Here is a 15,863-nt window from a genome sequence, read left to right on the forward strand (position 1 = left end):
ATTGAGTGGGAGAAGTATAAAAGAAAGAGACAGGAGGTCAAGAGAAAGGTGCAAGAGGTGAAAAAAAGGGCAAATGAGAGTTGGGGTGAGAGAGTATCATTAAATTTTAGGGAGAATAAAAAGATGTTCTGGAAGGAGGTAAATAAAGTGCGTAAGACAAGGGAGCAAATGGGAACTTCAGTGAAGGGCGCAAATGGGGAGGTGATAACAAGTAGTGGTGATGTGAGAAGGAGATGGAGTGAGTATTTTGAAGGTTTGTTGAAAGTGTTTGATGATAGAGTGGCAGATATAGGGTGTTTTGGTCGAGGTGGTGTGCAAAGTGAGAGGGTTAGGGAAAATGATTTGGTAAACAGAGAAGAGGTAGTGAAAGCTTTGCGGAAGATGAAAGCCGGCAAGGCAGCAGGTTTGGATGGTATTGCAGTGGAATTTATTAAAAAAGGGGGTGACTGTATTGTTGACTGGTTGGTAAGGTTATTTAATGTATGTATGACTCATGGTGAGGTGCCTGAGGATTGGCGGAGTGCGTGCATAGTGCCATTGTACAAAGGCAAAGGGGATAAGAGTGAGTGCTCAAATTACAGAGGTATAAGTTTTTATCGAGGATGTAAGGCATGTGTACGTGTAGGAAGAGAGGAAAGTGATTGGTTCTCAGTGAATGTAGGTTTGCGGCAGGGGTGTGTGATGTCTCCATGGTTGTTTAATTTGTTTATGGATGGGGTTGTAAAGGAGGTAAATGCAAGAGTCCTGGAAAGAGGGGCAAGTATGAAGTCTGTTGGGGATGAGAGAGCTTGGGAAGTGAGTCAATTGTTGTTCGCTGATGATACAGCGCTGGTGGCTGATTCATGTGAGAAACTGCAGAAGCTGGTGACTGAGTTTGGTAAAGTGTGTGGAAGAAGAAAGTTGAGAGTAAATGTGAATAAGAGCAAGGTTATTAGGTACAGTAGGGGTGAGGGTCAAGTCAATTGGGAGGTGAGTTTGAATGGAGAAAAACTGGAGGAAGTGAAGTGTTTTAGATATCTGGGAGTGGATCTGTCAGCGGATGGAACCATGGAAGCGGAAGTGGATCATAGGGTGGGGGAGGGGGCGAAAATTTTGGGAGCCTTGAAAAATGTGTGGAAGTCGAGAACATTATCTCGGAAAGCAAAAATGGGTATGTTTGAGGGAATAGTGGTTCCAACAATGCTGTATGGTTGCGAGGCGTGGGCTATGGATAGAGATGTGCGCAGGAGGATGGATGTGCTGGAAATGAGATGTTTGAGGACAATGTGTGGTGTGAGGTGGTTTGAGCGAGTAAGTAACGTAAGGGTAAGAGAGATGTGTGGAAATAAAAAGAGCGTGGTTGAGAGAGCAGAAGAGGGTGTTTTGAAATGGTTTGGGCACATGGAGAGAATGAGTGAGGAGAGATTGACCAAGAGGATATATGTGTCGGAGGTGGAGGGAACGAGGAGAAGAGGGAGACCAAATTGGAGGTGGAAAGATGGAGTGAAAAAGATTTTGTGTGATCGGGGCCTGAACATGCAGGAGGGTGAAAGGAGGGCAAGAAATAGAGTGAATTGGAGTCATGTGGTATACAGGGGTTGACGTGCTGTCAGTGGATTGAAGCAAGGCATGTGAAGCGTCTGGGGTAAACCATGGAAAGCTGTGTAGGTATGTATATTTGCGTGTGTGGACGTGTGTATGTACATGTATATGGGGGGGGGGGTTGGGCCATTTCTTTCGTCTGTTTCCTTGCGCTACCTCGCAAACGCGGGAGACAGCGACAAAGTATAAAAAAAAAAAAAAAAAAAAAAAAAGTTTGTTGAGTATTCCTGGTAAATTATATGGGAGGGTATTGATTGAGAGGGTGAAGGCATGTACAGAGCATCAGATTGGGGAAGAGCAGTGTGGTTTCAGAAGTGGTAGAGGATGTGTGGATCAGGTGTTTGCTTTGAAGAATGTATGTGAGAAATACTTAGAAAAGCAAATGGATTTGTATGTAGCATTTATGGATCTGGAGAAGGCATATGATAGAGTTGATAGAGATGCTCTGTGGAAGGTATTAAGAATATATGGTTTGGGAGGAAAGTTGTTAGAAGCAGTGAAAAGTTTTTATCGAGGATGTAAGGCATGTGTACGTGTAGGAAGAGAGGAAAGTGATTGGTTCTCAGTGAATGTAGGTTTGCGACAGGGGTGTGTGATGTCTCCATGGTTGTTTAATTTGTTTATGGATGGGGTTGTTAGGGAGGTAAATGCAAGAGTTTTGGAAAGAGGGGCAAGTATGAAGTCTGTTGGGGATGAGAGAGCTTGGGAAGTGAGTCAGTTGTTGTTCGCTGATGATACAGCGCTGGTGGCTGATTCATGTGAGAAACTGCAGAAGCTGGTGACTGAGTTTGGTAAAGTGTGTGGAAGAAGAAAGTTGAGAGTGAATGTGAATAAGAGCAAGGTTATTAGGTACAGTAGGGTTGAGGGTCAAGTCAATTGGGAGGTGAGTTTGAATGGAGAAAAACTGGAGGAAGTGAAGTGTTTTAGATATCTGGGAGTGGATCTGGCAGCGGATGGAACCATGGAAGCGGAAGTGGATCATAGGGTGGGGGAGGGGGCGAAAATTCTGGGGGCCTTGAAGAATGTGTGGAAGTCGAGAACATTATCTCGGAAAGCAAAAATGGGTATGTTTGAAGGAATAGTGGTTCCAACAATGTTGTATGGTTGCGAGGCGTGGGCTATGGATAGAGTTGTGCACAGGAGGATGGATGTGCTGGAAATGAGATGTTTGAGGACAATGTGTGGTGTGAGGTGGTTTGATCGAGTGAGTAACGTAAGGGTAAGAGAGATGTGTGGAAATAAAAAGAGCGTGGTTGAGAGAGCAGAAGAGGGTGTTTTGAAGTGGTTTGGGCACATGGAGAGAATGAGTGAGGAAAGATTGACCAAGAGGATATATGTGTCGGAGGTGGAGGGAGCAAGGAGAAGAGGGAGACCAAATTGGAGGTGGAAAGATGGAGTGAAAAAGATTTTGTGTGATCGGGGCCTGAACATGCAGGAGGGTGAAAGGAGGGCAAGGAATAGAGTGAATTGGAGCGATGTGGTATACCGGGGTTGACGTACTGTCAGTGGATTGAATCAAGGCATGTGAAGCGTCTGGGGTAAACCATGGAAAGCTGTGTAGGTATGTGTATTTGCGTGGGTGGACGTGTGTTTATGCATGTGTGTGGGGGGGGTTGGGCCATTTCTTTCGTCTGTTTCCTTGCGCTACCTCGCAAACGCGGGAGACAGCGACAAAGTATAAAAAAAAAAAAAAAAAGTTTGTTGAGTATTCCTGGTAAATTATATGGGAGGGTATTGATTGAGAGGGTGAAGGCATGTACAGAGCATCAGATTGGGGAAGAGCAGTGTGGTTTCAGAAGTGGTAGAGGATGTGTGGATCAGGTGTTTGCTTTGAAGAATGTATGTGAAAAATACTTAGAAAAGCAAATGGATTTGTATGTAGCATTTATGGATCTGGAGAAGGCATATGATAGAGTTGATAGAGATGCTCTGTGGAAGGTATTAAGAATATATGGTGTGGGAGGCAAGTTGTTAGAAGCAGTGAAAAGTTTTTATCGAGGATGTAAGGCATGTGTACGTGTAGGAAGAGAGGAAAGTGATTGGTTCTCAGTGAATGTAGGTTTGCGGCAGGGGTGTGTGATGTCTCCATGGTTGTTTAATTTGTTTATGGATGGGGTTGTTAGGGAGGTGAATGCAAGAGTTTTGGAAAGAGGGGCAAGTATGAAGTCTGTCGGGGATGAGAGAGCTTGGGAAGTGAGTCAGTTGTTGTTCGCTGATGATACGGCGCTGATGGCTGATTCATGTGGGAAACTGCAGAAGCTGGTGACTGAGTTTGGTAAAGTGTGTGAAAGAAGAAAGTTAAGAGTAAATGTGAATAAGAGCAAGGTTATTAGGTACAGTAGGGTTGAGGGTCAAGTCAATTGGAAGGTAAGTTTGAATGGAGAAAAACTGGAGGAAGTAAAGTGTTTTAGATATCTGGGAGTGGATCTGGCAGCGGATGGAACCATGGAAGTGAAAGTGAATCATAGGGTGGGGGAGGGGGCGAAAATCCTGGGAGCCTTGAAGAATGTGTGGAAGTTGAGAACATTATCTCGGAAAGCAAAAATGGGTATGTTTGAAGGAATAGTGGTTCCAACAATGTTGTATGGTTGCGAGGCGTGAGCTATGGATAGAGTTGTGCGCAGGAGGGTGGATGTGCTGGAAATGAGATGTTTGAGGACAATGTGTGGTGTGAGGTGGTTTGATCGAGTAAGTAATGTAAGGGTAAGAGAGATGTGTGGAAATAAAAAGAGCATGGTTGAGAGAGCAGAAGAGGGTGTTTTGAAATGGTCTGGGCACATGGAGAGAATGAGTGAGGAAAGATTGACCAAGAGGATATATGTGTCGGAGGTGGAGGGAACGAGGAGAAGTGGGAAACCAAATTGGAGGTGGAAAGATGGAATGAAAAAGATTTTGTGTGATCGGGGCCTGAACATGCAGGAGGGTGAAAGGAGGGCAAGGAATAGAGTGAATCGGATCGATGTGGTATACCAGGGTTGACGTGCTGTCAGTGGATTGAATCAGGGCATGTGAAGAGTCTGGGGTAAACCATGGAAAGTTGTGTGGGGCCTGGATGTGGAAAGGGAGCTGTGGTTTCGGGCATTATTGCATGACAGCTAGAGACTGAGTGTGAACGAATAGGGCCTTTGTTGTCTTTTCCTAGTGCTACCTCACACACATGAGGGGGGGGGGGGATGGTATTCCATGTGTGGCGAGGTGGCGATGGGAATGAATAAAGGCAGACAGTGTGAATTGTGTGCATGGGTATATATGTATGTGTCTGTGTGTGTATATATATATATATGTACATTGAGATGTATAGGTATTGTATATTTGCGTGTGTGGACGTGTATGTATATACATTGTGTATGGGGGTGGGTTGGGCCATTTCTTTCGTCTGTTTCCTTGCGCTACCTCGCAAACGCGGGAGACAGCGACAAAGCAAAATAAATAAAATAAATATACACATGTACATATCCATACTTGCTGCCTTCATCCATTCCCGTCACCACCCTGCCACACACGAAATATCACCCCTCCCATCACCACCAGTGAGGCAGCACCAGGGACAGACAAAAAAGGCCACATTCATTTACACTCAGTCTCTAGCTGTCATGTATAATACACTGAAACCACAGCTCCCTGTCCACTTCCAGGCCTCACAGACCTTTCCTTGGTTTACCCTAGATGCTTCACATGCCCTGGTTCAGTTCATTGATGGCACGTTGACCCCAGTATAACACATCATTCCATTTCACTCTGTTCTGTGCACGCCTTTCTCCTTATTGCATGTTCAGGCCCTGATTGCTCAAAATCTTTTTCACTCCATCCCTCCACCTCCAGTTTGGTTGCCTGGTTCTCCTTGTTCCCAACACTTACTTATATATCTTCTGTATCAACCTTCCCTCATTCATTCTCTCCATATGTCCACTTATATATCCTCTTTATTAACCTTTCTGCACTTATTCTCTCCATATGTCCAGACCATTTCAACACACCCTCTTGTGCTCTCTCAACCACATTTTTTTATATTATCGCACATCTCCCTTACCCTTTTATTACTTGCTTGATCAAACCACTTCACGCCATATATTGTCCTCGAAAATTTCATTTCCAACATATCCTCCCTCCTCCGGACAACTCTATCCATAGCCCATGCCTTGCAATCTTATGATGTTATTGGAACTTCTTTTCCTTCAAGCGAACCCATTTTTGCTTTCTCAGACAACATTCTCTCTTTCCACACATTCTTCATTGCCCCCTGAACCGTCTTTCCCTCCCCCACCTTATGACTCGCCTCTGCTTCCATGGTATCGTTCACTCCCAAGTCCACTCCAAGATATCTAACACTCTTCACTTCCTTCAGTTTTTCTCCATTCAAATGTACATGCCAAATAAGTTGTCCCTCAACCCTGCTGAACCTAATAACCATACTTTTACTTACATTTGCTCTCAACTTTCTCTGTACACTCACTCTTCCAAACTCAGTCACCAACTTCTGCAGTTTCTCACCCGAATGAGCCAACATTGTTGTGTCGTTGGTGAACTGCAAATGACTTGCTTCCCAGACCCTTTCATCCCCAACAGACTGTATACTTGCCCCTCTCTCCAAAACTTTTGCTTTATGTCCCTCACCACCCCATCCATAAACAAATTAAACAACCATGTTGACATCACACACCATTGCTACAGACTGACCTTCACTGGGAACCATGCACTCTCCTCTCTTCCTAGTCGTACATGTGCCTTACACCTTTTGATATGAATTTCTCCTCTTCTAGCAGCTTACCTCCCATGCCATATATTTTAAAGACCTTCCACAAAGCTTTTCTCTCAACCTTATCATATGCCTTCTCCAGAGCCACAAATGCCACATACAAATCTATCTGTTTTTCTAAGTATTTCTTACACACATTTTTGTAAGCAATCACCTGATCCTTACATCCTCTATATATTCTGAAACCACACAGCTCCTCCCCAGTCTGATGCTCTGTGCATACCTTCATCCTCTCAATCAACACCCTTCCATATAATTTTTCAGCTATACTCAACAAACTTATGCCTTTGTGGTTTAAAAACTCACCTTTATCCCCTTAACCTTTATACAGTGGCACTATACAAACATTCTTCCAATCCTCAGGCACTTTGCCATGATCCATACTTACATTGCATATCCTTACCAACCAATCAACAACACAGTCACCTTTCTTGATAAATTCAACTACAATACTATCCACTCCTGCTGCTGTGCTGTATTTCATCTTCCACAAGGCTTTTACCACCTTTTCTGTCTTCACCAAAGCACTCTCTGTGACTCTGTCATTTCACATACCACCCCGAATAAATCACCCTACATCTGCCACTCAGCCTCCAGACACACTTAACAATCCTTGAAAATACTCACTCCATCTCCTCACTTGATAACTCCCTGTTATCACATCCCCTTTTACCCCCTTCACCAATGTTCCCATTTGTTCTCTTGTCTTTAGCACATTATTTAGCTCCTTCCAAAACATCTTTTTATCCTCCCTAAAGTTTAATGATACTCTCTCACACCAACTCTCATTTGCCTCTTTTTAAATCCTGACCTCCATCTGCTTTCTTTTATGCATCTCCCAATCATTTACACTCTTTCCTTTTAAGTACTACTCAAAAGCCTCACTTTTATTTTTCACAAGCAATTTTTGCTCTTCATCCCACAGCTCACTATCCTTTCTAATCTGCCCACCTCCCACCTTTCATATGCCACATGCATCTTTTGCACATACCATCTCTGCTTCTCTAGATACCTCCCATTCGTCACCCACTCCTTTCACTTTATTTTCTCTCACCTTTTGCTATTCTACACTAAATCTCTCTTGGTATTTCTTCATACAAGTCCTTTCCAAGACCACTTACTCTCACCACTCTCTTCTCCCTGACATTTTCTCTTCTTTTTTGAAAACCTCTGCAACTCTTCACCATTGCCTCCACAAGAGTGATCATACATCCCACCAGCTGGCCCTGTTAGCACATTTTCATCCAGAAGTCTCTCTTTTACATGCCTGTTAATTGATGTGTAATCAGATAATGCCTATAGGCCATCTCTTCTATTCACAAACGTGTACTTGTGTATATGTCTTTTGGAACCAGGTATTCAAAATCACCAGTCTTTTTTCAGCACAACTTTACAGGCTCATCACCATTTCCGCTCATAATACTGAATACCCCATGTGCACCAATTATACCCTCAATTGCCACATTACTTAACTGTGCATGGAAATCACCCCACTAGTACCCAGTCTCATGCACCAAAATTGCTGACACACTCTCAGCTGCTCCCAGAACACTTGCCTATCATGATCTTTCTTCTCATGGCCAGGTGCATACTTTGAAAAATATTTTCAACTCTCCTTCAGACTTCATTGTATATTTAATTTATTCTTTAATTACTCTCCCTAGAACTGTTGGCTTACCTGCCTATCATCTACCACATTTATGAAGTTTGAAATTTATTTATTTCCTTTTTCTGTGTCATAAGCCTGTTGAAGTTAGTAGGTTTTGATACTGTACAAGCTATTATATGAAATGATTTTGAAGACTTTATTTAGCTTTGTGATAAATCAGAAAGAATCAAATGATTTACTAAGGAGAGTTTTGTATGTGATAATAAAATGGTTAATAAGAGATGAACCTGAACAGTACAGAAAATGCAAGTAAAATTTTGTTTTTCTTTGTCAGTGAGGAAGAGAAGGTTCTGATGCATTACTGCGCGTGACAAGAGTCACCGTTTTGTTGCCCTTGCCTTTAAATTGGAAGCAGGCAGGTTTGGCCAGTTGACTTACATGAGAGTGTACCAGGGATCTATTAAGAAGGGGGACAATATATTCAACTCTCGCACTGGTAAGAAGGTACGTTAATTTGATTTTCCATTTTTTGCCATTGAATTTGATGTATAAATTATTACCGGATAGTTTTATCTTGCTTGAAATGCACACACCATCATGTTCCTATTTGTTTCAAGACTGCTTCAATTTGCTCTATCCCTTGCATGCCTGGCACCCTCCTGCATGTGTAGGGCCTAAGCCTTCTAAATATCTTTCACTCCATCTTTCCACCTCCTCCTTGGTTCCCCCTGTTCCTTTGTTTCTTCCACTTTCGAACTTTGTGTGTGAATTGAAAAATTAAGAAGCACTTTTATAATGTGGAGTTCATGTTTCACTGAGGATGGGATGTGTGTGTGTGTGTGTGTGTGTGTGTGTGTGTGTGTGTGTCTGTCTGTCTGTCTGTCTGTATGTCTGTCTTTCTGTCAGTGTGGGTGATGTTTTGGAGGTGGTGTGTTCCTGGTAACTCTAACCACCTTTTACTCTTTTTAGATAGGTTAAATAGCTTCTTGAGATTACTTCAAGAAGTTTGAAAAGGCCTTTTATAGTTTCATTTATTATTATTGGAACTGAATGTGATATTAAAAGTTTGATTGTATTCATTATCATTACTATTGATTTTTCATTTTTGATTTTATCTTATTGGTTTTCTTTACAGCTTTATTATGCGGGTTCACATGCAACAATTTTATGAGTTAAAATTCTCTTTGCAAGAATACCTTTGACTACAGCACCGGTATAAGAAAAATTTAATTATTCTGGGAGACTATTTTCATTTCTGGTGTGCAGGAACATTGCAATATATGGCTGACAGATCTTGGTAATAATTTCTAAACACTGAGATTGTTTACTTTTGTGAAATCAAGTCCATCTAGCAAAATCTGCTACACGTCTTTCAGCCATCATGTATTGGGTCCCAAAATCAGTTTGTATAGAAGGCAAATTATGTAAAGAATACTAAGATCTTAAAGCTACGTTGATTTGAAAATAGGAAAATTTATTGGGTGCATAGATATGGGAAGATTACATACTATCATAGCAATTCACCTTTGACGATTGAACATCATGATGCCTTCTTCATCCCTCAAACAGATAAATCATGAAATTCTCATCTTCCTTTCATTTCTCCCTCTTTCTATAACCTTATACCTTTAAGAGTCAGGCTAACAAGTATCTGCTTAGCACTGATTAATTTCTTCATTCTTTTTTTTATACTTTTTGCAACTACTTTAGGTGGCCTTTGACTGGGGCATGTCTTTTCCCCATTCCATGTCAGAAATTAAAAAAAAAAAATTATTTGGTCATATGGTAGGTGATGATGAAGTAATTTTATATTACAGGTAAAATCTGCTTAGCACTGATTAATTTCTTCATTCTTTTTTTTTATACTTTTTGCAACTACTTTAGGTGGCCTTTGACTGGGGCATGTCTTTTCCCCATTCCATGTCAGAAATTAAAAAAAAAAAATTATTTGGTCATATGGTAGGTGATGATGAAGTAATTTTATATTACAGGTAAAAGTGTCAAGACTTGTTCAGATGCACAGTAACAATATGGAGGATGTTAATGAAGTTTATGCAGGTGATATTTGTGCACTGTTTGGTATTGACTGTGCCTCAGGTGATACCTTCACATCTGATGCCAAATGGAACCTCTCTATGGTTAGTATGACTTTGTATATATGATATGTGGCCATTCCCTTTATAAAGAAGAGATGCATAGAATTTTGTACCCCGTGGTTGTGTTGTAGGAGACTACTGATATCATAGTGAGCAGTAACCTTGTGAAATTTAATGATACTTAAATACCAGTTTTCCTTATATGTCTGTCTAATAATCATTCAGACCCATAATAATCATTCAGACCCCTCTTTTCAATCTCAGAACACCATAAATGAATCCTTTAATAACATGAACATTAGATATGACCATACTCTCCACTTATATTATGGAAACCTCTCTTTACCAAATCACAAAGTCTGCTTCTGAAAAGCTAGGAGTGTTGTTTGGTTAATGTAATTTCATGTATGCAGGGAATTTATTTACTGAAGTATGGAATAACACACACCTTTGAGATGGATTATCCTTCACCTTTCTATTAACCAGAGTGGAATCGGAAGCATTCTGTTTCAATATTTCTTTTGGTGATATCTCTTCAACCTTCTCTTTCTGTACACTGTGATGTTCATGCTCTTTCTCTGTTCCACAGGTATTATTTTGGTAGTTGTTCTTCTGAGCTGTCTGCATGTGTCCCTGCCCCCAAGGCTCAGACCCAATATGTGTTTGGTTGCTGCTCCCTACAGGTTCTTTGTGGAGACTGGCCTCTCTAGGATTATCTGTTATGTTACTTCCATTATCCCTCAAGGAACTATGCTGTGGTATTCTCATTTCCCTTCTATCTGTCCCTTTTCATATGACCTTTCTTCTCTTAGAAGTCAGGTCTATAAACTCCTGTGGATCCCTGATTAATTTTTACTTTCCTTTTCTTTTACATTTGTCTTTCACCTGAGATTGCTTTTGATCAGGACATGATTTGCCTATGCCATATTGGTCAGTTATCCCTGGGGATAGGGGAGAAAGAATACTTCCCACGTATTCCCTGCGTGTCGTAGAAGGCGACTAAAAGGGGAGGGAGCGGGGGGCTGGAAATCCTCCCCTCTCGTTTTTTTTTTTATTTTCCAAAAGAAGGAACAGAGAACGAGGCCAGGTGAAGATATTCCCTCAGAGGCCCAGTCCTCTGTTCTTAACACTACCTTGCTAACGCGGGAAATGGCGAATAGTATGAAAGAAAAGAAATATTGGTCAGTATGAAAAAAGAATGGATGGGGATTTTGGATTTTGAATATAGGGAGGAATTACAATAGAGAGATGAAGCATTACTTTAAGAACTCTTCACAACATACAAGATGGAGATTAAGATGGTATGGTCACCTGGAGAGAATAGATCTGTTCAGCATTACAAAAATAATGTATGTTAGAGAAGTAAGTGAGAACAGATGTACTGCAAGTACTGAAGGTAAGGTACAAGATTATAAAGGGTGATAGAGGAATCTGTAGGAATGTCCATAGGTATAAGTACAGTCTAATATTATTGTTTTTCACTTCTGTAATATGTTTCAAGTCATCTTGCAGTGAGGGTGACACAAAGGAGTAGATGATAATTTGATATTACAGGACAGAAGAATAAGATGAAAAAGATTTGGAAAAGAACCTTTAGATCAGCTTTGCTCGAGTGTGTCAGGTTCAGGCTTGGATAGGAAAGCAGATTGACTTTGCGTCATCACTGAGCACTTGTGTAGTGAATTTGGTGTGCCATTAAAGTATTCAGCTGCAACTTCTTTTGGGTGTAGTAAAAAAAATATATATATGGCTGACATTATAGCAAACACTTGAAATCATGAATAAGCCCGAAAAGGGGAAATAGCAGACCAGTTAGTGGAGGAGTGAGGTCTATCAATAATGAAGCATCTGATGGCTTCAAAAACATTTTATCAGATGGCTGTTTGGGTAGATATGGGTAATGATGATCTGATGTAGCATTTTCTGAAACAAATTTAGGACATTTTATGGTTGTGATGGTGGCTAACAAGTGGACGAAAAAGCATTACACATTCACAGTAGTTAGTGAGTGTTTGAGGAACTGTGGGACTTCTGTTTCATAGGATTCATTATACTGCAAAATACCTTATGCTAAGCATTACAAATTAGTAAGGCTATGCAGTATGTAGAGAAAATTTATGATCAGCCAGATGGTGACAAAAATTAAGGAAAAGTTAATGAAGACCAAGTTGATATACACATATGGAGTGATTAGATATGTAGAGAATGAAAAAGTGAATTTTATGTAAAGAATGTGAGCAGGGGTAGCTATGAAGTTACAGAATGAATTGGAAGGTTGCAATGAGTGTGTGTTTCAGATGTATTTTTCAATCAAGAAGTCTAGAAATGTACTGAGGATCTTTTATGTGAGAATTCTACAAGAATAGTCCTGATTTATGATCAGAGACTGTGTATGTATAATAATGTGTAGGTGGACAGGTGTGACATTATATGCATAGTGTAGGTATGGAGATGGTGTATATACTGAATATAACCATAAAGACTATTATTTCCCAAAATGAACACCATGTTATACTTAACAGGAGTCAATGTATGTACCTGATCCTGTTATATCTATGGCTATCAAACCCAAGAATAGTAAAGATATGGATACATTTGGCAAAGCTGTAAACCGATTCACAAGAGAGGATCCCACTTATAGGATATATTGGGATAATGACAGTAAGGAAACTATTGCATCTGGCATGGGGGAACTTCATTTGGAAATCTATGCGCAGGTAGGTAAAACTATTGTTGTTTGCTACTAGGCTTAGCACAATTGAGTGTAACATTGTTAGAACCGAAATGTAAGGGTGAGTGACTCTTCAGATGTTTGCTGTATGGTTTTGATACTGTGTGAGGATTTTAGTGTCAATTGAAGTTAGAGATTTTTCAAATATACTGGTATCCAGTGTGTGGTATATACAACTTACTTTTACCACATATGTGGTTACTAATGGTGTAGCAGGTGTAGAAACAATTTTTAGAAATACATGAAGTTTTTATCGGGGATGTGGGGCGTGTGTGCGTGTGGGAAGAGAGGAAAGTGATTGGTTCTCGGTGAATGTGGGTTTGCGGCAGGGGTGTGTGATGTCTCCGTGGTTGTTTGATTTGTTTATGGATGGGGTTGTTGGGGAGGTGAATGCGGGAGTTTTGGAGAGAGGGGCAAGTGTGCAGTCTGTTGTGGATGAGAGAGCTTGGGGGTGAGTCAGTTGTTGTTCGCTGATGATACAGCGCTGGTGGCTGATTCATGTGGGAAACTGCAGAAGCTGGTGACTGAGTTTGGTGGGGTGTGTGAAAGAACAAAGTTGGGAGTGGGTGTGAATGGGAGCAGGGTTGTTGGGTACAGTAGGGTTGAGGGTCAAGTCAGTTGGGAGGTGGGTTTGAATGGAGAAAGGCTGGAGGAAGTGAAGTGTTTTGGGTATCTGGGAGTGGATCTGGCAGCGGATGGAACCATGGAAGTGGAAGTGGATCATAGGGTGGTGAGGGGGGCGAAGATTCTGGGAGCCTTGGAGGATGTTTGGGGGTTGAGAACATTATCTCGGAGGGCAAGAGTGGGTATGTTTGAAGGAATATTGGTTCCAACAATGTTATGTGGTTGCGAGGCGTGAGCTGTGGATGGAGTTGTGCGCGGGAGGGTGGATGTGCTGGAATTGAGATGTTTGAGGACAATGTGTGGTGTGAGGTGGTTTGATCGAGTGAGTGATGTGGGGGTGAGGGAGATGTGTGGAAATGAAGGGAGTGTGGTTGAGAGAGCAGAGGAGGGTGTTTTGAAGTGGTTTGGTCACATGGAGAGAGTGAGTGGGGAAAGATTGACCAAGGGGATGTGTGTGTCGGAGGTGGAGGGAACGAGGAGGAGTGGGAGACCAAATTGGAGGTGGATGGATGGAGTGAAAAAGATTTTGGGTGATCGGGGCCTGAACATGCAGGAGGGTGAAAGGCGTGCAGGGAATAGAGTGAATTGGAGCATGTGGTGTGCCAGGGTTGACGTGCTGTCAGTGGATTAAACCAGGGCATGTGAAGCGTCTGGGGTAAACCATGCAAAGTGTGTGGGGCCTGGATGTGGAAAGGGAGCTGTGGTTTCGGTGCATTATTACATGACAGCTAGAGACTGAGTGTGAACGAATGGGGCCTTTGGTGTTTTTCCTAGCGTTACCTCGCACACATGAGGGGGGAGGGGGCTGATATTCCATGTGTGGCGAGGTGGTGATGGGAACAAATAAAGGCAGACAGTATGAATTATGTACATGTGTATATATGTATATGTCTGTGTGTGTATATATATGTGTACATTGAGATGTATAGGTATGTATATTGTGCATGTGTGGACATGTATGTATATACATTTGTATGTGGGCGGGTTGGGCCATTCTTTCATCTGTTTCCTTGCGCTACCTCGCTAACGCAGGAGACCGATAAAGCAAAATAAATATATATATATATATATATATATATATATATATATATATATATATATATATATATATATATAGTGCCATATATAGTGCCATTGTACAAAGGCAAAGGGGATAAGAGTGAGTGCTCAAATTACAGAGGTATAAGTTTGTTGAGTATTCCTGGTAAATTATATGGGAGGGTATTGATTGAGAGGGTGAAGGCATGTACAGAGCATCAGATTGGGGAAGAGCAGTGTGGTTTCAGAAGTGGTAGAGGATGTGTGGATCAGGTGTTTGCTTTGAAGAATGTATGTGAGAAATACTTAGAAAAGCAAATGGATTTGTATGTAGCATTTATGGATCTGGAGAAGGCATATGATAGAGTTGATAGAGATGCTCTGTGGAAGGTATTAAGAATATATGGTGTGGGAGGAAAGTTGTTAGAAGTAGTGAAAAGTTTTTATCGAGGATGTAAGGCATGTGTACGTGTAGGAAGAGAGGAAAGTGATTGGTTCTCAGTGAATGTAGGTTTGCGGCAGGGGTGTGTGATGTCTCCATGGTTGTTTAATTTGTTTATGGATGGGGTTGTTAGGGAGGTAAATGCAAGAGTTTTGGAAAGAGGGGCAAGTATGAAGTCTGTTGGGGATGAGAGAGCTTGGGAAGTGAGTCAGTTGTTGTTCGCTGATGATACAGCGCTGGTGGCTGATTCATGTGAGAAACTGCAGAAGCTGGTGACTGAGTTTGGAAAAGTGTGTGGAAGAAGAAAGTTAAGAGTAAATGTGAATAAGAACAAGGTTATTAGGTACAGTAGGGTTGAGGGTCAAGTCAATTGGGAGGTGAGTTTGAATGGAGAAAAACTGGAGGAAGTGAAGTGTTTTAGATATCTGGGAGTGGATCTGGCAGCGGATGGAACCATGGAAGCGGAAGTGGATCATAGGGTGTGGGAGGGGGCGAAAATCCTGGGGGCCTTGAAGAATGTGTGGAAGTCGAGAACATTATCTCGGAAAGCAAAAATGGGTATGTTTGAAGGAATAGTGGTTCCAACAATGTTGTATGGTTGCGAGGCGTGGGCTATGGATAGAGTTGTGCGCAGGAGGATGGATGTGCTGGAAATGAGATGTTTGAGGACAATGTGTGGTGTGAGGTGGTTTGATCGAGTGAGTAACGTAAGGGTAAGAGAGATGTGTGGAGATAAAAAGAGCGTGGTTGAGAGAGCAGAAGAGGGTGTTTTGAAGTGGTTTGGGCACATGGAGAGGATGAGTGAGGAAAGATTGACCAAGAGGATATATGTGTCGGAGGTGGAGGGAACAAGGAGAAGAGGGAGACCAAATTGGAGGTGGAAAGATGGAGTGAAAAAGATTTTGTGTGATCGGGGCCTGAACATGCAGGAGGGTGAAAGGAGGGCAAGGAATAGAGTGAATTGGAGCGATGTGGTATACCGGGGC

The 15,863-nt window shown here is 41.8% G+C and overlaps 1 protein-coding gene across 1 annotated transcript in view; it reads left to right on the forward strand.

Moving 5' to 3' along the window:
- mEFG1 (mitochondrial translation elongation factor G 1) overlaps positions 1–15,863 on the forward strand; it is a 53,475-nt gene that overhangs the window by 14,907 nt on the left and 22,705 nt on the right. The window contains 4 exon segments of the mRNA XM_071668181.1: positions 8,281–8,305; positions 8,307–8,450; positions 9,938–10,084; positions 12,565–12,759. Coding sequence (XP_071524282.1) covers positions 8,281–8,305; positions 8,307–8,450; positions 9,938–10,084; positions 12,565–12,759 — 511 coding nt within the window.

Source organism: Panulirus ornatus, chromosome 12 (genome assembly GCF_036320965.1).
Source record: "Panulirus ornatus isolate Po-2019 chromosome 12, ASM3632096v1, whole genome shotgun sequence".
Taxonomy (NCBI): domain Eukaryota; kingdom Metazoa; phylum Arthropoda; class Malacostraca; order Decapoda; family Palinuridae; genus Panulirus; species Panulirus ornatus.